General features: G+C 43.7%; 1 protein-coding gene across 1 annotated transcript; it reads left to right on the top strand.

The window, feature by feature from the left end:
• Nucleotides 1-265: 265 nt before the first annotated feature.
• Nucleotides 266-24,407, top strand: epdr1 (ependymin related 1). The gene is made up of 3 exons (XM_078216961.1): nt 266-667; nt 19,023-19,231; nt 22,375-24,407. Exons 1-3 carry the CDS (start codon nt 399-401, stop codon nt 22,569-22,571), a joined length of 675 nt encoding a protein of 224 aa, XP_078073087.1. The 5' UTR covers nt 266-398; the 3' UTR covers nt 22,572-24,407.
• The last annotated feature ends 1,558 nt before the right edge of the window (nt 24,408-25,965 follow it).

Here is a 25,965-nt window from a genome sequence, read left to right as displayed (position 1 = left end):
GAATGCAGATTGTTAGCCTGATTTGTATCATGTACCTGCAGCCTTTGACTGAGAAGGCTCAAGGTGGGAGCCCATCATCACTTTTTCGCGGACAACAGGGGATGGGTAATGAATGCCAGTGTTGTCGTTGTCACGCAGTCGCCGTGAATGAATAAAAAAGTTAGGTGAGATTGTTATAGGAATGGAAAAAATGTTTTAAAAATTACTTTGACATAAACGCCACTGGAAGAATGGTCCATTGTTTGGAAATGCTCCAAGATATATTTAAGAATGGAAGCTCCGGTGCCGGTACTGTGCTGACTGGATCAGTGACGCCGCCCGCCCGCCCTCAGCCAGGAGCACGCGCCTGGCCCTGGTCACGCGGCTCCATTTGGAATATTGCAGAGTAACGGTCACTGATGGCGCGTGCCGGTTTAGGCCCGAACTCTGGGCCGCTCTTGGTGCTGCTCTGCTGCCTTGTCCCGGCCCTTTGCATCCCCCTCGCCGCTTGGGACACTCAGCTGTCCCGCCAGCCTAAGCCGTGCCAGGCCCCTGAGCAGTGGGAGGGCAGGGCCGTCGTGTATGACCACAACACGGGCAAGAACAACAGGGTGCTGCTCTCGTACGACGGCAAGAATCAGCGCGTCCGGGTCCTGGAGGAAAGGAAAGGACACATCCCCTGCAAAAAGTAGGTGCTCGCTCACTCCCTCCCTGACAGCGCGGTTATTGCGGTTAGCAGGCACTGCGGCTCCTCCTCATGTTTTTATTTCGCAGTTCCGATTATTGGCTTCCCTCCGGCTTCTCAAGCGCCTCCCCGGGAGTCTCGGAAAGCACAGAGCGGGGCGGAGGCTCTGAGCAAAGAGCTGCCTTAGTGCAGGGCATAGAAACTGCTTCACAGCAGCCTCTCTCTTCATCACACCACCACTACATCAATCTGTTGTTTTCTTCTCATCGTGTGCTCATTAACCTTCGCCATTCTTTCTGGTAATATCTTCTCACCACACCATACCTGCTGCTTTCGATTTACGACAGATTTTCCCCACACTCAATTCCTTGCTGTTACCAGACCAGGAAGGTTGTCTGCTCTATTCTTAGTTCAGCCTTAGTTATTTACCAAGCTAGTTACTAAATAGTTTAGTTGCTAAGTTTATCGTGTGACTTACACGAGAGTAGAGAGCCACATATCTAAATTTGCTGATGACACAGTGACGTTATAGGCTGTGCACATGGAAAAATAACAGGAGGTGTTAAGTGAATGGGCAAAACTGTAGATTTTAATGTGAGATCATTCACTTTAGACTGAAAAGGGATAGAATGTGATACTTTCAAAATGGTGAAAAATTAGAAATAGGGGAAGTACAAACAAATTGGGTGGAGTGTCCAGGTACAGAGATGACTAAAATGTCACAAACATGAACAAAATAATCAAAAAGGTTAATGGAATGCTGCTTTTTATATCTACAGGACTTTGATTCATGGGTGTAAAAGTCCTGTTTCAGCTATATAAAACCCTGGTTAAACCACATCTTGGGGGATATTGGCCTTTGGAGGGAGCTAATAAATATTACCCGAACTTCCAAGGGGTTAATTTGAGAGTTCACACAAATAGGATATAGAAAGTCAAAGGTGATCTTATCAAGTTTTCAAGTCATTAAGGGGAATAGGTAAAGAGTAACTATTTTCACCACTAACTAAAATTAGCAACAGACCTTTTGGGAGTTAAATTGGCAAATTCCTTTGTGCAAATTGTTGTAGAAGTTTGGAACTCTGTGCGCATGACAGTTAATGCTTGATCCATTGTTAATTTTAAAATTCAGACTGATAGATTTTTGCATTAGGTGAAGGACACGTGAAGTATATAAAGTTAGGTTGCAAGCCACCTCAGTGAATGGCAGAATAGGCTCCAGCCACTAATTGTTTCTGTTGCTATGTTCCAGTCCTTCCAGAGCAATCCCATAGTCGTCTTATTACGGCATCTGGTACTTTCTTAAATGTTTCTAGGGTACCTCCCCCCTAAGCCATTCCACACATTGATCACTGTTACTGTGTGCGAAAAATTAATTTTAAATGACTAATATTAGTGTGAGGTGATGCATTTTGGTGTGAAAAATGAAGAGGGAAAATATATGCAGAATGATTAAAATTTTCAGAGGGGTGCAAGAAGAGAGAGATCTGGGGATGACTGTGGACAAATGTTTGTAAGTGTCAGGACAAACAACTATGTTAAGATGGAATCTCGGGCTTTATAAGTAGAGCCGTTGAGTACAAAAGTCAGGAAAGTATATTAAACCTGCATGGAACACTAGTTTGACCCTAGTTGGTGTATTAAGGCCAGTTTCAATTTAGGAAGGATATGAAGGGTTATAAAAGATGTACTAGAATGATTCACCGGATGAGGAATGACTGGTCTGTGAAGAAACTGGAGAAGATGGTCTTGTTCTCCTGAGAACACAGAAGGCTAAGAATGCATTTGATAACGATAGTCAACATCATGACAAGTTAGACTAAATAAAAAGAAACTGTTTACGATGGCTGAAGAGCCAAAATCCAAGGGCACAGATATAAAATAATTGGCAAAGAATCAGAGGCAACATGAGAAAACATTTATTATGCAAGAATAGTTAAGATTTGGAATGTACTGTCCTGCTAGGGTGATAAATACAGACTTGATAGTTGTCTTCAAATGGAAATGGATAAATACCTGAAGGAAAAAATTTGCAAGAATATAGGATAAGTTGGACTAACTGGTGTAGTCCTTGAAAATGCCAGTGCAGAGTCGACGTACTAAATAGCTTCCTTCTGTGCTGTCTGGAGGTCAGTTTAGCTCAGTTGGCTGGACAGCTGGTTAATAATGCCAACAGCACAGGTTCAATTCCTGTGCCAGCTGAGGTTATTCATGAAGGCCCACCAATGACACAAAGATAAGTGGAAAAGTGAATCGTGTGGAGGACGGAGAAGATCTGCAGAGAGATTTGGACAGGCTGAGTGAGTGGGCGAGGATATGGCAAATGGAGTATAACGTTGATAAATGCGAGGTTATACACTTTGGAGGAAATAATAACAAATGGGATTACTATCTCAATGGAAACAAATTAAAACATGCTACCGTGCAAAGGGACCTGGGGGTCCTTGTGCATGAGACGCAAAAGCCCAGTCTGCAGGTACAACAGGTGATCAAGAAGGCAAATGGGATGTTGGCCTATATTGCGAGGGGGATAGAATATAAAAGTAGGGATGTCTTGATGCACCTGTACAGGGCATTGGTGAGGCCGCAGCTGGAATACTGTGTGCAGTATTGGTCCCCTTATATGAGGAAGGATATATTGGCATTGGAGGGAGTGCAGAGAAGGTTCACCAGGTTGATACCGGAGATGAGGGGTTTGGATTATGAGGAGAGGCTGAGGAGATTGGGTTTGTACTCGTTGGAGTTTAGAAGGATGAGGGGGGATCTTATGGAGACTTATAAGATAATGCGGGGGCTGGATAGGGTGGAGGCGGAGAGATTCTTTCCACTTAGTAAGGAAGTTAAAACTAGAGGACACAGCCTCAAAATAAAGGGGGGTCGGTTTAAGACAGAGTTGAGGAGGAACTTCTTCTCCCAGAGGGTGGTGAATCTCTGGAATTCTCTGCCCACTGAGGTGGTGGAGGCTACCTCGCTGAATATGTTTAAAGCGCGGATGGATGGATTCCTGAGCGGTAAGGGAATTAAGGGTTATGGGGATCAGGCGGGTAAGTGGTACTGATCCACGTCAGATCAGCCATGATCTTATTGAATGGCGGGGCAGGCTCGAGGGGCTAGATGGCCTACTCCTGCTCCTATTTCTTATGTTCTTATGTTCTTATCTCAACCTTCCCTGAAGTGTGATGATCCTCAGGTTAAATTACCACCAGTCACAGTCTATGGTCATCTGGGACTATAGCAAGTTTACCTTTACCTTACTATTGTCTAAATCTATGAACCTGTGTCCCATGCTCAGTTTTAAGGTAATATTCTGGGTTTACCATATCCATTCCGCTAACAACACTTGCATATCACTAGAATCTTCACAGAGACCACTTAAAGCCGAAAAACTCACGTTTTACATGAATTTCCTCACATCTCATTGCTTAGAAAAAAGTACGTGATCTTCTTAATGCCCTAGTTTATTTTGACATAGAAGAGATTTGGGAACAAAAATGGTTCTTCTTTGAGACCTGAGGGCTGGCATGATAGGTTCATGGTGTGTGGAGGATATTTCTTTGAGTGAATAAACCATATAGTAAGTACTTTGTTCCTATATATTCCATTCCGAATGCAATACTGGAAGCTGCCAAAGTTGATAACATGATTTTGCTATAAATCAATCAAACAGCATCTCCTTCCTCATCATCAGAGTTGAGAATATCTGGCTAACACCCCAGGTTGCTGCCAGACAGTGTTTAAATGAGGCTTCCATTTTGAATGGCCTTTCATTGTAGCAACAAGATTGGCACCAGTGATCTTTAGCTATGACATACACATTCCTAGACCTAGAAGGATATTCAGATTTTAAGAATGACTTTGCAATTGATTTAGTACCATTAACAAAAAACCAATGAAGATGCTACACAATTGTGATATTTGTGGCTAAAACCATGTGATGATCATGGAGGGGACACTGGAGAAGGATAAAATAAAATAATTACCATTTGCTGAATGCAGAGAAAAGGGGAAACCCTTAGCAATGTATATATCTTTATTCCGAGACCTCTGCTACACAACCCCACCTCGAGAAGGTACATGTGCTGAATTAGCCACAAATTCCAGTAACACTTTTGGTTTTTTAAAAGTTTAAGTTAAACCATTTATTAACAAAAACGCGCTTAAACATAAGATTAAATTTACACAGTGAAAATTAGTCATACAAAACATTCCCCCAAAAATACTTCCCACTTGGTTGGACTTGCAAATAAACACTCCTTTAGGCAACCATCCATTATAGATGTTTAACAATAAAATCTTGAGTAATGCCACAACGCAAACCCACTGCTGCTATGGGGAAGGTATGTCACAGGGCTTCTCATCTCCTCTCACTCTGCTGTGGAAAATTAAGGAACTTTAAAGCAAAACCCAAAAAATGTACACTTTTCTGGGTTGCCTCTTTACAACTCTTCTCCAGCACAGAGCAACCCTCCAGGAGATCTGGATCACTCCCAAGAACAGCCCTCAACACCTCTCCTTAAGTATCTTTTTTTTTCTCTTCCATCTTTTGATTCCGTTGTCCTTGGACCTTTTTTTGAAATTTAAAAATCTTCCATGTTCTCCTTATTGCCCGCACTTTTGGGTCAAATTAGATTTAATGATCTTGCCTTATTTATGACCTTTTCCAACTTGTAAACCCACTTTACATCTCTTTGAAATTTAACAGCTAAAAGTCTCACTTATAGATAGAACATAGAACAGTACAGCACAGAACAGGCCCTTCGGCCCACGATGTTGTGCCGAGCTTTATCTGAAACCAAGATCAAGCTATCCCACTCCCTATCATCCCGGTGTGCTCCATGTGCCTATCCAATAACCGCTTAAATGTTCCTAAAGTGTCTGACTCCACTATCACTGCAGGCAGTCCATTCCACACCCCAACCACTGTCTGCGTAAAGAACCTACCTCTGATATCCTTCCTATATCTCCCACCACGAACCCTATAGTTATGCCCCCTTGTAATAGCTCTATCCACCCGAGGAAATAGTCTTTGAACGTTCACTCTATCTATCCCCTTCATCATTTTATAAACCTCTATTAAGTCTCCCCTCAGCCGCCTCCGCTCCAGAGAGAACAGCCCTAGCTCCCTCAACCTTTCCTCATAAGACCTACCCTCCAAACCAGGCTGCATCCTGGTAAATCTCCTCTGCACTCTTTCCAGCGCTTCCACATCCTTCTTATAGTGAGGTGACCAGAACTGCACACAATATTCCAAATGTGGTCTCACCAAGGTCCTGCACAGTTGCAGCATAACCCCACGGCTCTTAAACTCCAACCCCCTGTTAATAAAAGCTAACACACTATAGGCCTCCTTCACAGCTCTATCCACTTGAGTGGCAACCTTTAGAGATCTGTGGATATGGACCCCAAGATCTCTCTGTTCCTCCACAGTCTTCAGAACCCTACCTTTGACCCTGTAATCCACATTTAAATTAGTCCGACCAAAATGAATCACCTCACGTTTATCAGGGTTAAACTCCATTTGCCATTTTTCAGCCCAGCTTTGCATCCTATCTATGTCTCTTTGCAGCCTACAACAACCCTCCACCATTATCTCCTAAATTCAAAATTTCTACCCATGACTTACAGAAAATGAACTTGGCCATATTTACTTCAAATGCAAATCTTCCACATCTAGACTGATGTCCTAAGCCTTGTAGACATTCAGTCCCCAACATGACTAAATTATCTCCACGCACATAAATCTGCTTCACCGAATAACACAATACCTTCACCCCCCAAAAAAAATATTAACATCTTTCTTCACATTTGATTATTAATTGCCCCCCAATCTGCAACACCATACCTCTGATTCATTATTTCAAATCGGTTATGTACATGGAGAACAACATTGATGCCGGCACAGATCCTTGTATTATATCATTTCCTACTTTCTGCCACTTTTAACTTTTTTTCTGTTCCGTAACCACCTTTCAGCATATTCTACTATCTGCTCCTTGACTACTTGCACCATGTGGCACATTTATTTAAGGTCTTCTGAGTCCATGCCTATCATACCCACAACATTGTCTTTGTCTACTCTGAATTCTTTGGAAGTCCTAATATACTTCATTAAGCACAACCTTTTTTAGAAACTCATGCTAACCTTTTTAGCATATTTTTCCATGATTAGTCTATGGTTCCTTTTGACTATTTGTACCTCCCTTTATGAAGATGAGAGTTGAATTACTGTTTGCCAAAGCTCTGGCACTATTACTTTTCCTATTGATTTTTATACGAGGATAATGATGCTTCTGCTACAATTTCATTGTAAAATTTTCATTTGCATTGTAAAATACAAAAAATTGTAAATTTATTGATAATTATTTTGGAAGATCCAATGCCAATTGTTGCCAGTCAGCTATTGAAAATCTCAGATCTGCAGCCAACCAGAAAGCAAACTGTCCTAGACTGATGGGATGTGCAACAAGATGGGATTAATCAATGACCTCATAGTGAAGGCACCCCGAGGTAACGGTGACCAGGATATTTGAGGAAGAAAAGAGTACGTCCCAGTCCAGTGTATATATAACTTAAATAAGGGCAATAATGAGGGCATGAATTGGAGCTAGCTAAAGTGAATTGGTGAAGTAGCATAAGGGCTAAAGATACAATAATAGATATTCAACAGGATATTTCAGAATACACAACAGCTACATTCCAACAAGAAAGAAAAATTCCAAGGGGAGGGTCCACTGTCTGTAGTTAACTAAGAAAAGTTAAAAACAGTATCAAACTTAAAGAAAAGACATGGAATTGTGCAAAAATGGGTGTCACGTCAGGAAATTTGATGGGATATAAAAAAAACAGCAAAGAATGACTAAAAGATTGATAAGGAGGGGAGAATCAGAGTACAAAAGAAAGCTTGCTAGAAATATAGACAGTAAGAATTTCAATAAATATTTTAAAAAGAAAGCGTGGTCCGATAGAAAGTGAGTCTGGGATATAAATAAGGAGATAGCAGATGAATTTGACAGGTATTTTACGTGAGTCTGAGTGGATATGAGTTACATCCCAGAAATACCTGTAAATCAGGCAGTGGAAGTGGGGTGGCGGGGGGGGGGGGAAATTCAGGAAAATTACAATCACCAGGGAAGTAGAACTGAACAAATTGTTGGAGCTGAGGGCTGACAAGTGCCCAGGTCCCGATGGATTTCAAAGTAGCTTATGAGATAATTAACAGAAGATCTTCCATGGTTGAATGGCAGGGCAGGATCAAGGAGCTGAATGACCTACTCCTGCTCCAATTTCCTATCTTCCAATTATGTTCCTGCAAAGCACCTTGGGATATTTTTCCATAATGAAGGAGCTAGATAAATGCAAATTATTATTTGATACAAATGAATTCAGTTATTCTAACTAGACTCTATTTTCAGTCATCAGAGACAAAATCTTTTAGAAACAAGATGTCGCTACAATCGTAGACATGAAACCACCCCAGCCAACTGAATATTTTATTATGAATGACTTTTGTCAAATAGGCTTCCAGCTACACTCTGTGACTGAGAAGAATGATTTATATGTATTTTATATATATCCCTCTTTAAAGGACAAGAACTTACAAAACAGCATCAAGAAGGGCATGACTTGAAATAAAATTGGTACAAAAATGTAACATTGTCACTGTTGGGAGTTTTCCATTGCAAAGGAAAAGGTCACTGCAATTTTAGATTACCCCATGCTGCTTAAAAACTGGACAAAAAGTGTAGTGTTCGTCATTGATGTGAATAAGTCCAAAGTCTTTCACTGACAGGTAGGAAACAGAAAGGATATTTTTAATTACAACCCTTCGATAAATGGCCTCCCCCACTTGAAATGACCTGGAATAGCTTCTCGTGCTGACTGTCCAATGACATAGTAAAAGAAAACACTGATTCAGATTTAAAACAACTACAAACTTTGATGCCTACAAGATGTAAATAAATCTTTATTTATGGAACCTTTCAATACCTCACTCTACTAAGTAATTTAGAATTATTTGCAACCATGTTCAAGATGAATCTAGTTAAAAGCATCCTGAAAAGCGTGCATAGCTGCATCCAACTGAGTGCCACCAAATAAAATAAACAACAAGAATTTATTTAAGTGAGCATATCCTTAACCACATTGTTTAAATTGCAAATCTCATCTTGAGAGGCATATTAATTAAAATGCCATTAACAGTAGTGATCATGTACAAGCATTTTTGCAGAATGTGCTTTCATCTTGACAGTGTAGTAAACACTGTTCGTGAAAACAATGTGTCTACTTGCCTGGTGATAATCTACTTATTCCAGCACACAGCAACATGACCAAAGTGGTTTGCACAAGAGACTGCAATGGTATGAGAAATCACACAATGGAAGGAGTAAATATTGAAAGCTAAAAGAGTATGTCTCAGACTCTTTTGCAATAGATTGCTATCATCAAGTATCAAAAGGTTTGTGTAACAGCCTAGGTTTGCTTAGGTGCAGTACGAAGGCTAAAGATGTAAACTTAATTTTTTTTTAATGCTTGTAATTTGATATTTAGCTGCTTAAGAGGATATTGGAGAAAGGGCAGATATCCAATTAAATTTAGTTATTAAAGAAAAGCAAACAACAGAGAAGGAAATAATAAATTAGAATCAAATTAGATGCAGGATTGAGGGAAAAACAGACTGGATTATGGAGCAATGTTCCTGCTAAACTGCACAGGAGTGAGCTGCATAGCAGTCTGGATAGCGCCATGCAGGCCTAACTGTATGATAAATAGCGCACGAGCATGGTTGCACAAAATTCAAAGGGACCATGCACTGAAAAAAGTGGTCACACATCATGTCCAAGTTTTGAAGGTAACATTGAATTAGAGAACAAAAAGGAGACAGAAATAAAAGTAAGAAGAAAAATATATAATTAAAATTTTAAAAGCCCCTCCGATCTATTTAAAATCTGCAGAGTTGAGACATCAGTTTCATTTTTTCCTTTCTGGCCCTCCCAAGATGGAGTTTCACGTCAGAACCATAGATCATGTCTTTTATAGAGGCCATAACAACACCAATCCTAAATGTCTGTGACTAAATTAATTCAAATTCACAGTGCAAACAGAAATGTTTTTGAAACTCGTGGGGCTCACCAGCAAACTCCTGTTTTGCTGGTGGAGCATGCATTTCACCCAACAATTTGTGGAGATTTACAGCTCAACGAGTAGCTCTTAATCACCAGAAATTGCTGTTTCCCTTCGTACATTAATAGTAGAGTACATTGTGAACTTGCTATTACTTTTGCTGTAACCTCGAGGTCATAATATTGTAATTTTATCTGAGTTTCATTATATTAAGTTTTACAAATCTGGTGATCTAATCATATATGATCTTCCTAAATGTTTTGGCTTCATTCCAATACTAGCACAAGCTGTTTGCTTGAAAGAAAGAATACACTGATTTTAGACTAAAAGGTGCACTTTTGCTTTGATAAGAGTTACCATAAAACCTAAGTTAATTTGATTGAACTCTATTTTTGTCAAGAATATTTGGGCATTCAGTTAGGTTGTAGGTTACAGAAGCTAGTGCTGAACTGTCGGAAGAAGATGGAAATACAAAACAGATGGGTAAGAGAATTCTAAATATGAAAAGCACAGACAAAACAAAGACGGTGGAAAAACAGATTAATGAGTGAAACCTGACTGAATTGTCTAGAACCTGTGGTCAGCTCAAATATCATGTAGGGCTTTATTTAAATGTGGGGGTGGATTCATAAACAGAAGGGCATGTGGAGGAGGGGGTGCAGTTCCACAGACTGAACAATGTTTTACCCAAATCACAATTCCGTGTGTGTCAGCCAGGACTTAAATGTGTGGATAGCATCAGAGTCGGGCTTAATCCTGTTCTCCCTTGATGCCCACACAGGCATTTTACTTTCAGCATACACCAAATCATTTGAATTGTAAACCCAATCAAAAAAAGAAGCTACTGAGTATGAATTGAACGAAGTAGTTTTTAAACGGGACCTTTAAAGGAGAAGGGAGGGATGGAGAGGTTTAGGGAGGAAATGGAGCATTGGACTAAGTCGGCTGAAGACGTGGATACCAGTGGTCAGGTGAAGAGAGTGATCCATAAGAAATAGGAACCAGAGTAATCCATGTGGCCTCTTGAGTTTGCTTTGCCATTCAGTATAATCATTGTTAATTCTCTGTCTCAAAAACAATTTTTCCTGCCACCTCCCCATATCCCTTGATTCCCCGGAGACCAAACTCTGTCTGTTTCAGCGTTAAATGTGCTCACTGGAGCATCCACATCTGGTGTTGGGAATTCAAAGATTTGTAACTCTCAGTGAAGAAATTTCTCTTCATCTCAGCCCTAAATTATCAATTTATTTTCCTGAATCCATGGTCCAGTGTGCAAGCAGGCCTGTGTAATCGATGTCTGTGTAACTTGATCATTGTTATAAGCTGACAAAGTCAAAATGCCATTTTGTGCTAACAATTGGATAAATAAGCCATTTTGAACACTCTACTTTGATAATTACACCTACATTATCATAGAATCATAGAATCCCTACAGTGCAGAAGGAGGCCATTCGGCCCATCGAGTCTGCACCGACCACAATCCCACCCAGGCCCTACCCCCACATATTTACCCGCTAATCCCTCTAACCTACACATCCCAGGACTCTAAGGGGCAATTTTTAACCTGGCCAATCAACCTAACCCGCACATCTTTGGACTGTGGGAGGAAACCGGAGCACCCGGAGGAAACCCACGCAGACACGAAGAGAATGTGCAAACTCCACACAGACAGTGACCCGAGCCGGGAATCGAACCCGGGACCCTGGAGCTGTGAAGCAGCAGTGCTAACCACTGTGCTACCGTGCCGCCTTAATTAAGGATTATGTCATGATTGAAGAAGTGTACCTCAATTAAGTTGTAATTGCAGAGATAGTAATTAATCAAATAGTTATGTTAGCGCTGGATTAAAAAATTTAAGTTTAAACAGTATCCAAAAGCTGTAAAATCTTTGCTTTGGATGAGTATCAAATCAGATATTTTGCACCAAGCTCAGCATAAACCTAACCAAAATGGACAATAGAAGCGATGCAAAGTCAGTTAACCAAAGTAACTGAAAGAAGCACTATCCCTTTGAAGGAATAAGGTGTGGAGATAGTCAAACTCTAGTTTAAACAAGCCAATTATGAAATTGTACAGACATGGTTTGACATAGGTAATAATTTAGGAAAATGAAAGTAAAGACTTCGATTGATGTCTTTTGCCAGCTAGTGAATACTTGATGCTCCCAAGGCAAAATTTGAAAGAATTGTTGTTGACGGAGGAATTGGAGGACAGCTTTACTTCAGCCACCTGATCATTTGCTTGAAACTGTAAAGTCTATTTTGTGTTGTTGAGTACACTTTTTCCAAACATTCTTTTTCAATTTACTACCCGAGTCCATCTTTGCCTTATGGTTATGTCTTGTTTGAACCAAAATATTCATTGGATTTTATTGGTTTAATTTGAAATCAAATAAGTTAAATTAAAATACCATATAGAAAAAAATTAGTGTTCCAGAAAGAGGAAATAACATTTCAGTGACTACCCTCCCAGGACCCTTCAGAATTTTTTACTCATCAATGAGATCACTTCTCAATCTCCTAAAATCCAAAGAGTATGGGACCCATTTCCTCAGTAAACCCAGGAGCCAGTCCAGTAAACATTCGCTGCACTGCCTTCCTTAAACAGGGTGCACATTCTCTGGGGAAAGCCTTGTGCAATTGTAACAAAACTTCCTCCTTGTACTCCAATCCCCTTGTAATAGGGACCTACATGCAATTTGCCTTCTTAATTGCTTTGTGTCTACATGCAAACTTACTGTTTTCCTTGTGGGAGAACAGCCATGGCTCTCTGAACACATTTAGAACAACAACAGAAAAAGTCTCAACAGGTCTGACAGCATCTTGTAAGAGAGAATAGAGCCAATGTTTCGAGTCAGGCATCCTGACCACAGAAATTGTTGTAGTACAAAAGGAGGCTATTCAGCCTATTGTGTGTGTGCACCAGTTCTCCGAATGGGCATTACAGCTCGTGCCATTCTCTGATCTTTTTCCCATAACCCTGCAAATTGTTTATTTTCAAATAATTATCTAACTTTCCTCCTTGAATGCTTCAACTGGGGGCGGCACAGTGGTTAGCGCTGCTCTCTCACAGCTCCAAGGAACCTCAATTTGATTCTCTGCTTTGGTCACTTCCTCTGTGGAATCGGCACATTCTCCCTGAGTCGGCACATTTAAAAAAAAGTTTATTTATTAGTCACAAGTAGGCTTACATTAACACTGCAATGAAGTTACTGTGAGAATCCCCTAGTCGCCACTGTCCGGCGCCTGTTCGGGTACACTGAAGGAGAAATTAGCATGGCCAATGCACCTAACCAGCACATCTTTCTGTAGTAAACCACTGTTATCTGTTGTGGTTAACCACTGTTAGTATTTATTATTACCTGTGTATGTGGCACATCCCTGTCGGTTCTGCCCAAGACTCCTCCCCCTGGTCTGGGTATAAAGGTGGTGTCTCCTCCCCCTAGCCTTCAGTACAGACCAGATCACCGACAGGGATGGCTCCAAGTTCTTGCTAATAAAAGCCTATTTGTTTTGCTCACAACTAGTCTTGACTCGATTGATAGTGCATCAATTTTATTAGCAAGTTTTTTTAAAAATGGAGCAGTTACTAAAACCCGAAAGGCTGAATCTAGACCCGCAAGCTGCTGGAGCGTCAAACACGTTTGATCACTGGCTGCAATGCTTCGAAGATTACATCAAAGCCACCACTGCCGTCAGTACAGATGCTGACTAAGTGTGGGTGCTCCGCGGCCGGGTAAGCGACGTAGTACATGCTACGATCCGAGACGTGGAAAATTATACGGCCGCTATCGAACTTTTAAAGGGCCTGTATAATAAACGGCCTAATGAAGTCTACGCGAGACACCTCCTCGCTACAAGTAGACGGCAGCCAGGTGAATTGCGCGCGTTGCGACTGCTTGCCCGGAACTGCAACTGTAGGTCTGTGACTGCCACCCAATATACAGACGACTTAATCAGGAATGCCTTTGTCACGGGCATCGGAACTACTTATATCCGGCAACGGCTGCTGGAACAGTGTGCGCTGGACTTAAAGAAAACGGTGCGACTGGCTGAATCCTTGGAGGTGACCTCACAATGCCTCGAAGCCTACTCACCTGACCACATGGGCGCATCGTGGACACTGCAGCCGTCGCTACCGGGAGGACCACAGACCTACGCCGCCCCACGCCTCACCGGTGACCTGACCACTGCAGCAACCTCTGGAGGCCCGAAATGCTACTTGTGCGGCCTGGGTAAGCACCCCCGACAACGCTGCCCGGCAAGGGAGTCGTTCTGCTCCGCGTGTGGGAAGAAGGGGCACTATGCCAAAGTCTGCCGTACGTCTACCTCCAAATCCACGAGCGCCGCGGGGGCCGCCATCTTGGGCAACCCCGGCCGCGTGCGACCCGCGGGGGCCGCCATCTTAGACGACCCCGGCCGCGTGTGACCCACGGGGGCCGCCATCTTGGACGACTCCAGCTGCGTGGGGGCCGCCATCTTGAATTATGTCATCGGCTGCCGGTGACCCACGGGGGCCGCCATCTTGGACGACAATGGCTGCGAGTGACCAGCAGGGGCCGCCGTCTCCTACCTCATCAGTCCCATATGGCTATCTGCAGGATTCAACGGTGGCATCGGTTACCCTGGACCAGACGAAGCCTCATCGTCTCGCCAAGTCCATGATGGACACTGAGGTAAACGGGCACAGGGAGCATTGTTTGTTTTGACAGCGGGAGTACGGAGAGCTTCATTCACCCTGATACGGTGCGCCGATACGCCTTTTCCATGCAGCCCGTCAAGCAAACGATCTCCATGGCATAAGAACATAAGAACATAAGAAATAGGAGCAGGAGTAGGCCATCTAGCCCCTCGAGCCTGCCCCGCCATTCAATAAGATCATGGCTGATCTGACGTGGATCAGTACCACTTACCCGCCTGATCCCCATAACCCTTAATTCCCTTACCGCTCAGGAATCCATCCATCCGCGCTTTAAACATATTCAGCGAGGTAGCCTCCACCACCTCAGTGGGCAGAGAATTCCAGAGATTCACCACCCTCTGGGAGAAGAAGTTCCTCCTCAACTCTGTCTTAAACCGACCCCCCTTTATTTTGAGGCTGTGTCCTCTAGTTTTAACTTCCTTACTAAGTGGAAAGAATCTCTCCGCCTCCACCCTATCCAGCCCCCGCATTATCTTATAAGTCTCCATAAGATCCCCCCTCATCCTTCTAAACTCCAACGAGTACAAACCCAATCTCCTCAGCATCGCAGTCCCGCTCTGTAAATGTCCTCGGCTGCTGCGTGGTGACCCTGACGGTGCGGGGCACAGTATACGATAACTTCAGGCTCCTCATGCTGCCACACCTCTGCGCTTCCGTACTCCTGGGGTTAGATTTCATGACCCATCTGAAGAGTGTCACTATACAGTATAATGGGCCTTTTCCCCTGCTCTCCGTCTGCAATTAGCAGCGTCTAAATTGCCCACCGCGCACCACCTGCAGTCTCTCGACCCTTAAGATCGCAGTTTGCGAATCTCGCTCCTGACTGCAAGCCCATCGCCACCAAGAGCAGGCGATACAGTGCTGGAGACAGGGCCTTTATCAGGTCCGAAGTCCAGCAGCTCCTCAGGGTAGGGATCATCGAAGCTAGTACCAGCCCCTGGTGAGCACAAGTGGTAGTCGTTAAGTCCGGGGAGAAACACAGAATGGTCATCGACTACAGTCAGACCATTAACCGATATACGCAGCTGGACGTGTACCCCCTTCCCCGCATATCTGACATGGTCAATCAGATTGCACAATATCAGGTGTTCTCCACCATTGACTTGAAGTCGGCGTACCACCAGCTCCCTATCCGCCCGGCGGACCGCCAATATACGGCGTTCGAGGCGGATGGTCGCCTTTACGACTTCCTTAGGGTCCCTTTCGGCGTCACCAACGGGGTCTCGGTCTTCCAGCGCGAAATGGACCGAATGGTAGACCAGAACGGGCTGCGGGCCACCTTCCCGTACCTGGATAATGTCACCATCTGCAGCCATGACCAGCAGGACCACAATGCCAACCTCCACAGATTCCTGCACACGGCTAGTCTCCTTAACCTGACTTACAATAAGGAGAAGTGTGTATTCAGTACACACCGCCTCGCCATCCTCGGGTACGTAGTGGATAATGGGGTCATCAGCCCCAATCCCGACCGTATGCGACCCCTCCTGGAACTTCCCCTCCCCACTAGCCTCAAAGCACTGAGAAGATGCCTGGGTTTCTTCTCGTACTATGCACAGTGGGTCCCCAACTATGCGGATAAAGCCCGTCCACTTATAAAATCCACCCTTTTTCTCCTGACGGCGGAGGCCTGTCTGGCCTTCGACCGCATCTAAGCTGACATCGCGAAGGCCACGATGCACGCTATAGACGAATCCATCCTGTTCCAGGTGGAGAGCGATGCGTCTAATTTTGGCTGAGCCGCCACCCGTAACCAGGCGGGCAGACCCGTGGCCGCCTTTTCACGTACCCTCCAAGGCCCCGAAACTCGACAGTCCTCTGTCGAAAAGGAAGCCCAAGCCATAGTGGAAGCTGTACGGCACTGGCGCCACTATTTAGCTGGTAAACGGTTCACCCTACTCACGGCCCAACGATCCGTTGCCTTCATGTTCAACAGCAGCGGGGCAAGATTAAGAACGACAAGATATTGCGGTGGAGGATCGAACTCTCCACCTACAATTACAATATCTTGTATCGGCCCAGGAAGCTCAATGAGTCACGTGACGCCCTGTCCCGTGGAACATGCGCCAGTGCGCAGGTGGACCGGTTACAGGCTCTCCACAACGACCTCTGCCACCCGGGGGTCACCAGGTTTTTTCACTTCATTAGAGCCCGAAACCTGCCCGACTCAGTTGAGGATGTCAGGTCCATAACTCGGAATTGCCAGGTCTGCGTGGAATGCAAGCCGCACTTCTACCGACCAGACAGGGCACACCTCATAAAAGCCACCTGCCCCTTTGAATGCCTAAGCATTGACTTCAAAGGCCCCCTCCCCTCATCTGATCGCAACATATACTTCCTCAATGTCATTGACGAGTACTCACGTTTCCCCTTTGCGATTCCCTGTCCAGATATGTCCTCGGCCACAGTCATTAGGGCCCTGCGCAGCCTCTTCACTCTGTTTGGTTACCCCAGCTATATCCATAGCGACCGGGGATCCTCCTTCATGGGTGATGAATTGCAACGGTACCTGCTCTCCAAAGGCATAGCCTCAAGTAGGACTGCTAGCTACAACCCCCGGGGTAACGGACAGGTGGGGAGAGAGAACGCCACTGTCTAGCACTACGGTCTAAAGGCCTTCCAGTCACCCACTGGCAAAAGGTCCTACCGGAGGCACTACACTCCATTAGGTCCCTCCTGTGCATGGCAACCAATGCCACCCCCCACGAACGGATGTTCGTGTTCCCCAGGAAGTCTTCCTCAGGGACTTCACTGCCATCGTGGGTGGCACACCCGGGCCCTGTCCTGCTTCGGAAGCATGCCAGGACCCGCAAGTCTGACCCCCTGGTCAAAAGGATACAACTCCTCCACGCCAACCCCCAGTACGCTATGTGCTGTACTCCAACGGGCGGGAGGACACGGTATCTATCCGTGACCTAGCGCCCGCAGGTGACTCAGGAACCTCTATAGCCCCCAACCCATCACCCCCAACTTTGTCCCTACCACATCAGAACCACTATTCACTCCTCTTGCCCCCGTATACAGCTCGCCTGAGCTCCAGGAGTCGTCACCACGCACCCGACGGGCGGACGAGACTACGGATGACCGCAACGTTCCGGCGCTCGAAACGACACCGCGACCTGAAACCACATCGGAACCGGCACTACGGCGATCGCCGTGGCGGAGCAAGCCCCCGGATAGACTAAATCTGTAAATATTGTTCACTCTGCCTCACCCCCGACGGACTCTTTTTTAAACAGGGGGTGAATGTGGTAAACCACTGTTCTCTGTTATCTGTGGTGGTTAACCACTGTTAGTTAGTATTTATTATTACCTGTGTATGTGGCACATCCCTGTCGGTTCCGCCCAAGACTCCTCCCCCTGGTCCGGGTATAAAGGCGGTGGCTCCTCCCCCTAGCCTTCAGTACAGACCAGATCACCGACAGGGATGGCTCCAAGTTCTTGCTAATAAAAGCCTATTTGTCTTGCTCACAACTAGTCTTGACTCGATTGATAGTGCATCATTTTTTCAGACTGTGGGTGGGCACCGGAGGAAACCCACACAGACACGGTGAGAACGTGCAAAGTCCGCACAGACATTGACCAAGCCGGGATTCAAACCCTGGTCCCTGGCGCTGTGAGGTAGCAGTGCTACCCACTGTGCTACTGTGCTCCCCGAGTCTGCGCGGGTTTCCTCCCACAATCTGAAAGACGTACTGGTTAGGTGCATTGGCCATGCTAAATTCTCCCTCAATGTACCTGAACAGGCAACTAAGGGATTTTTACACTAACTTCATTGCCGTGTTAATATAAGCCTACTTGTAACACTAATTAATAAACTGAACCTGCCTCCACCATGCTTTCAAGCACGGGCTTTCCTGGGTTTAGTCTTACCACGAGGAACCTGTGTAACTAGCTGCCTCCAGTTCTGAGTCGATGCTGTACTGTGTTTTGATATTTTTATAAATAAAGAAGGTTGAATATAACAACGCATTCGACTACCTTTTTATGGCCAAATTACCACAGACAGAAAGATCATCATGTGATTAAGTACCAGCGGACCACACAAGTATTTTTAAATCTAGTTCTTGGTGAACCAGGAACTAATGCAGGTTACTGAGCACTGGAATGATGGCGGATGGAATATGGTGTGGATTAAAATGCAGATTGCAAAATTTTGGGTGAACTTAAGTTATTGATGGATGGACAAATAAGATTGGTCAGGAGAGCATTAGAATTGTTGAGTCTGACCGTCACAAATGTATAGATGAATGTTTCAATGGTGGATGGGCTGAGGCAGGGAAGAATATTTCTGGTAGACAGCGGTAATCAATCTTCGTGATTGAGAGATTATGGGACAGAAGGTCAGACTGAGAATAACCAGGAATGGGATTGAATTGGTAGCAGACGACCAGTTTTTGTGGCAGCAAGTAATGACTATGATTTTGGTCTTCCTGATATTTAACTGGAGGAAATTACAAGATATAAATGAAAGTTCTTACTTTACAAAGTTACAAAGATCTGGTAATACTGCATTCCATTCTTTCATTCCTTCTAGATTTTATGAATACATTTATCTATTTAAAAATCCAGTCCTTTTCAAGATTGAGCAAGTGACAAAGCAATGCTCCAAACTACCCCTTGTTCAGGCGTGGGATCCATACGATATCCCTGACAACTCTACCTATGAAGATGAATACAGTATTGGTGGGCCAGGAGACCAGATAAAGGTTCAAGAATGGTCAGATAGAAAACCTGCTCGTAAATGTGAGTAGCATGCATTTTGTACAGTTGCAATAAAATGTTATGGCTAAATCTGTTTAATAGACCACAGAAACAAAGAACAGTACAGAACAGGAAACAGGCCCTTCAGCCCTCCAAGCCTGTGCCGCTCATTGGTCCAACTAGACCATTCGTTTGTATCCCTCCATTCCCAGACTGCTCACGTGACTATCCAGGTAAGTCTTAAACGATGCCAATGTGTCTGTCTCCACCACCCTACTTGGCAGCGCATTCCAGGCCCCCACCACTCTCTGTGTAAAAAAACGTCCCTCTGATATCGGAGTTATACCTCGCCCCTCTCACCTTGAGCCCGTGACCCCTCGTGATCGTCACTTCCGACCTGGGAAAAAGCTTCCCACTGTTCACCCTATCTATACCCTTCATAATTTTGTACACCTCTATTAGGTCGCCCCTCATTCTCCATCTTTCCAGGGAGAACAAGCCCAGTTTACCCAATCTCTCCTCCTAGCTAAGACCCTCCATACCAGGTAAACCTTCTCTGCACTCTCTCTAAAGCCTCCACGTCCTTCAGGAAGTGCAGCGACCAGAACTGGACGCAGTACTCCAAATGTGGCCTAACCAACGTTCTATACAGCTGCAACATCTGACTCCAGCTTTTATACTCTATACCCCGTCCTATAAAGGCAAGCATACCATATGCCTTCTTCACCACCTTCTCCACCTGTGCTGCCACCTTCAAGGATTTGTGGACTTGCACACCTAGGTCCCTCTGTGTTTCTATACTCTTGATGGCTCTGCCATTTATTGTATAACTCCCCCCTTCATTAGTTCTTCCAAAATGCATCACTTTGCATTTATCTGGATTAAATTCCATCTGCCATTTCTCCGCCCAATTTTCCAGTCTATCTATATCCTGCTGTATTGTCCGACAATGTTCATCGCTATCCGCGAGTCCAGCCAAACTCAAACATGAAGCTTTACGGTGTAATAGCACAGTGGTAATGCTACATGTAATCCAGAGGCCAGAATTAATGATCTGGAGCTGAGTTCAAATCTCACTATGACAGCTGGGGTATTTAAATTCAGTTAATAATTAAATATGAAATAAAAAGTAGATAGTGTAACGGTTACCTACTAACTACTGGATTGTCATTAAAAATTCATCTTGTTCACTAATGTCCTTTAGAAAAGGAAATTTGCCATCCTTGCCTGGTCTGATATTTAAGTGTCCCACAGCAATGTGGTTGACCCTTAACTGCCCTCTGGAAAGACATGGCAAACCACTTGGTTGTATTCAAGATTGTGGCTGACTAGCACGTTCTCAAAGGCAATTAAGAATGGGCAACAAATGCTAGCTTTCCAGTGATGTACATATCTTGTGAATGAATTTTTTAAAATGTTGTTGAGTTATGGATTTCTTGAGTCACAATACAATCTTATTTTACCAAATAGGAACAGGTTGAATTGGCTTAACACCATCTAGTTGTCTGGTGCAATCCCCATTAGGATGCTGTTTTCAGTTGCATCATTGTTAGAAAATTCTAAAAATTTCCAGACCATATTCATATCGCATAGAAGCCGAAGATTTTTTTCAGAAATAAGCACATATCAACAAACTCAAAGCAGCGTGTGTAACAAGGGAAGTAAACATGAATGGTTATGGTCAGTAAGGAAGCTACAAAGGTATGAGAGGCAAGTTGGCTGTAGTAGATTGAGAAACTACATTAAAAGATATGATGTAGACAGGCAATGTCTAGCATTTAAACAATTAATATGGATTTACAATAAATACATATTCCTTGAGGCACAAAAACCAGCAGGAAAAGTTAGGGAGCCACGGTAGCATGGTGGTTAGCACTGCTGCCTCTCATCGCCAGGAATCCGAGCTCAATTCTGGCCTTGGCTGATTTTGTGGAGTTGGCAAGTTCACCCCATGTCTGCGTGGGTTTCCTCCAGGTGCTCCAGTTTCATCCCATGGTCTAAAGATGTGCAGGTTATGTGGCCATGACAAATTGCCCCATAGTGTTCCAAGATATGTAGGTGAGGAGAATTAACGTAAATACATGGGATTAGGCCTGGGCAAAATGCTCTGGTACAGACTCGATGGACCGAATGGCCTCCTTCTGCACTGACTAGCTTGAGAAATTGAAGATTACCATAAATTGTTACAGTGCAGAAAGAGGCCATTGGACCCATTAAGTCTGTACCAACTCTCTGAAACAGCATCCCACCAAGGCCCTATCCCTGTAACCCCATGCATTTATCATGGCTAACCCACATAATTTACATGTGTTTGGACTGTGTAAGGAAACCCATGCTGACGTGGGGAGAACGTGCAAGTTCCACACCCAGTCACCCAAATCCAAAATTGAATCCAGGTTGGTGCTATGAGGCAGCAGTGCTAACCACTGTGTCACCATTGTGGTAGATCAAAGCAAGAGACTTCTTATATTGCTCAAAGTGAACCTTATGATTGGGAGCATTTTAGAATTCAGCAAAAGAGGACCGAGGAACTGATGATGGAAAAATAGAATATGAAAGTAAACTAGCAGAAAAATGAAAACTGACAAAAGCTTCTAGAGGTATGTCAAAAGGGCAGTCTAACTGGGGATACCCCAAAGATGCACCGGGCCACCCTCCACATCCACCCTCCTACACCTCCACCTGATGTTCCGAAGTAAGGTCTGCGCTGCAATTACCTGGTAAGTACCAACTTCCAATTGGCAATTGCCCTGGACTTGGAACCATCTGAAAATATAATCTAAATCACAAACTTTGGATGGTTCCGACTGTGTTACATTGTTAGTTACCCAGAAAAAAGTTAGAATTAAAACCCCTTCTATCTTCTGGGTATCCACCATACAGACACCCCCACCCTCCCACCTTCATGGGATTCTCTACACCCCCACTCCCTGTTTCCTCTCCTCTACTCCTGCCAACCCATCCACCCAAGATCCAACTCCTGACTCTTCCGCACCCCCAACCCAAATCAAGGCCCATTTCCCAGCTGGAGGGCCTGACCTGACCAGTTGCAAAAAAGCAGTAGTTCTTGTCAGAAGGCTTCAGGAGCACACTTCACTGCACAATTTTTTAATGTACAAATTGAGTAGCCTTTCCAAATCCTGGGAACATATTTTCATATTTCTTTATTTCTGCTTTTTTCACAGTTGAAAAATGGATTGGTGTTTACACAGTCAAGGATTGCTATCCAGTGCAGGAGACTTACACAAAGAGCTACAATGTAACAACGTCCACACGATTTTTTGATCTTCAGCTAGGAATCAGTGACCCATCTGTGTTCACCCCACCCAGCTCCTGCCAGATAGCCAGCCCAGAGGAGATGAGCAATGACTGCTCACTATAGGTTCTGGCTTAGGGAACACAACATTGTTTATCAATTGCACCTGCCATTAACAACCTTTTCTGTAAAGGAAAAAAACAGTTGTCACCTTTTAGTGGCTAAGGGAGCTGTCAGTTCACTTCCTTCAATGGGAGTTGAGTTCCTTCATATACAACTCTGCTGATGTGTTACTTCCAAGGTGGGGGGAAGAATATTATGCTTGTATCTTCTATTAATGTGTAAACATGCCTTAGGGCTAGGCTTGTTATATATGATATGCATGGCTAAACCTGTTAATTATCTGTCGCCTATTAACAGAACTGCTGCAAACCTAAACAAGTTATTAAGTGTAGTTGTCTCTTTATATCCTTTTGATTTCTTGGGCAAGCATTAAACCCAAGTAAAAATAACAGGCTAAATATAGTCCTAAAATGAAACGAAAATACCGTAGAAGCTGGAGATCTGAAATAAAAAGTGTTCAAAAACGTTAGCAGATCTGGCAGCATCCATAGAATCATAGAAACCCTACAGTGCAGAAGGAGGCCATTCGGCCCATCGAGTCTGCACCGACCACAATCCCACCGACCGCTAATCTCTCTAACCTACGCATCTCAGGACTCTAAGGGGCAATTTTTAACCTGGCCAATCAACCTAACCCGCACATCTTTGGACTGTGGGAGGAAACCGGAGCACCCGGAGGAAACCCACGCAGACACTAGGAGAATGTGCAACCTCCACACAGACAGTGACCCGAGCCGGGAATCAAACCCGGGACCCTGGAGCTGTGAAGCAGCAGTGCTAACCACTGTGCTACCGTGCCGCCCCGTGCTCCACTCCGTGGAGTGAGAAACAGGCTTCCATGTTTAATATGACTCCAAAGAAGTCTCATTATTCTTGAAACATTAACTCTTTCTCTCTCCACAGATGGTGCCAGAACTGCTGGCATTTTCCAACACTTTCTGTATAAATAGTCATATCTACTTATCCACAGATGAATGAATATCAATAAATAATACTTGAGATTTTATTATAACATTCATGTGTAATACAAGCACCATTTTAACATATTTAGAAAGGGTAAAGCTTTCGTTCAAGCAACAATACCCTTTTTTACCTCAAGGGACAAATGAAATCTCTTCTTTGGCCTTTTACTTGTTTGAGGGTAAATAAATGCTGAGTTGCTTTTCAGTAAAAATTGTTTAGCAGCCTGAAAGCTATATAAGAAGTCTCAACACCAGGTTAAAGTCCAGTGGGTTTATTTGGAATCACGAGCTTTCGGAGCGCTGCTCTTTCATCAGATGAGTTGGACTTTAACCTGGTGTTGTGAGACTTCTTACTGTACCCACACTGGCCCAACGTTGGCATCTCCACATCATGAACGCTATATGGTTAACTATTGCAAAGGTAGAAATTTGCCACTGTTCCAAGTGACAGATGTATCAATTTCCCCAGAATGCAGACAGTGCCTTGGGCTGCTACCTGAATTGATGCTGGTCTGCAGCGATGTTACATGAATAAATTTCTCCCAGAGTTTAACCTGGGTATCCTGAATGGAACTTGACTTGTTCCTCCAGAGAAACTCAGGCTTTTGAACTGTTTGCTTTGTTCTCCTAAAAAACTGTGCAGTCTCACATCTTCCATAAAAAATGACTGTTTTGTTGCTTTGAAAGAGTGCTTTAATAAAATTGCATAGAACTATTGGTTTCTACTGCATCTTTTAAGATTATAATTCTAATAAGGGTGCATTAGTTTAAGTTGGATCGTGCATGTAGTAAGTTCTTGCTATATTTAATAAGGTGCAGTGTGTATGTTAATATTATGTAATTGGAACCTATAAAATTAAAGCTTTCCTCCACATCATGACTGGTTCTGTGTCACTTTTGTTTAGCTTGTACTTGCGGTGTAAGGAAATGTCACTTTTTTTTATCTTAAACATTTGCTTACACCTCAAGAACAAAATTTATGTACATATTACAGTAGTATTTTGTATACTACATATCCCAGCAGGCAGTTTATTCTTTGCTTGCCGTGAATGGATATTGAATGCAGATCTCTCCACCTAGCAAATTACCTGAAATAAGAGCAGGAGTAGACCATTTTCCCCTTCGAGCCTGATGTGTCATACAATGCGACTGTGGCTGATTCAGACTTCAACTACATTTCCCTGAGGCACCAAAAATCTGTCTGTCTCGGGAATGATGGAGCATCCTCCATCCTCTGGGCCACAGAATTTCAAAGATTTACAACCCTTTGAATGAAGTAATTTCCGCTTATCTCAGTCCTGAATGATCAGTCCCTTATCTCAAGACTGAGCCATGTTTTAGATTCCCCAACTAACGGAAACAATTCCTGTGTCTACCCTATCAATTCCCTTAAGAATCTTGTATGTTTCAATGAGAATGTCACTCATTCTTCTAAATTCCAGAGAAAATTACCCAGTTGGTTCATCATAGGACAATTTCCTCTTCCTGAGGACCAATTTAGTGAACTGTTACTGTGCTGCCTCCAATGCTACTATATTTTTTTCCTAAATGTGGAGACCAAAACTGCGCACAGTACTCAATATATAATTTCACTAAAACCCTGTATTCTCTAGCAAGATTCACTTATTTTTATACTCCTATCCCTTTGCCTTCCTAATTGCTTGATGTGCCTGTAAACATTTTGCATTGCTTGTAAGAACATGCTCGTCTCTTTGAACATCCACGCTTACAAGTTACAAGCTCTATAACTTCACCATTCCTACATGAGAATCCATTTGCCATCTTGTTGCTAATTTACTTAACCTGTCTTTATCTCTTTATCCTCCCCACAACTTACCTTTCCAGCTAGCTTTGTGTCATCAGCAAACTTCGAGACATTACTCTGTCTCTTCATCTACGTCATTAATACAGCTTGTAAATAGCCAAGGCCCAATTGTAGTATTTCATTATTTATTACCTGCCAAATTTGAAAATTCCTATTTGTGCCCACTATGTTTCCTACCTGTTAACAAGTTTTCTATCCATGTTCATAAATTACCTTTTTAACTGAAGTACTGTGCGATTCTAGTCACCTCACTATAGGAAGGAAGCAATTACACTAGATTTGATAGGATGCTGCCTGGGCGTGGAGCATTTGAGCTATAAGGGAAGATTAGATAGGCTTGGATTGTTTTCTTTAAAGCAGAGAAGGCTGAGGAGGTCATGATTGATGTGTATAACATTGAGGGGTTTGGACAGGGTAAATAGGAAGCAGCTGTTCCCCTTGGTTGAGGGATTAATCAGGAGGAAGCATAGTTTAGGATGAAGGTCAGGAGACTGGGAAGGGTTTGAGGAAAGGGTGGTGAGAATCTGAAATGCACTGCCTGGGAAGGTAGTAGAGGCCAAAAACCTTAAAACGTATTTGGATGAGCACTTCATAACACTATCATAATATT

Source organism: Mustelus asterias, chromosome 7, assembly GCF_964213995.1.
Source record: "Mustelus asterias chromosome 7, sMusAst1.hap1.1, whole genome shotgun sequence".
Lineage (NCBI taxonomy): Eukaryota > Metazoa > Chordata > Chondrichthyes > Carcharhiniformes > Triakidae > Mustelus > Mustelus asterias.
This window is presented reverse-complemented; position numbering and strand designations above follow the sequence as displayed.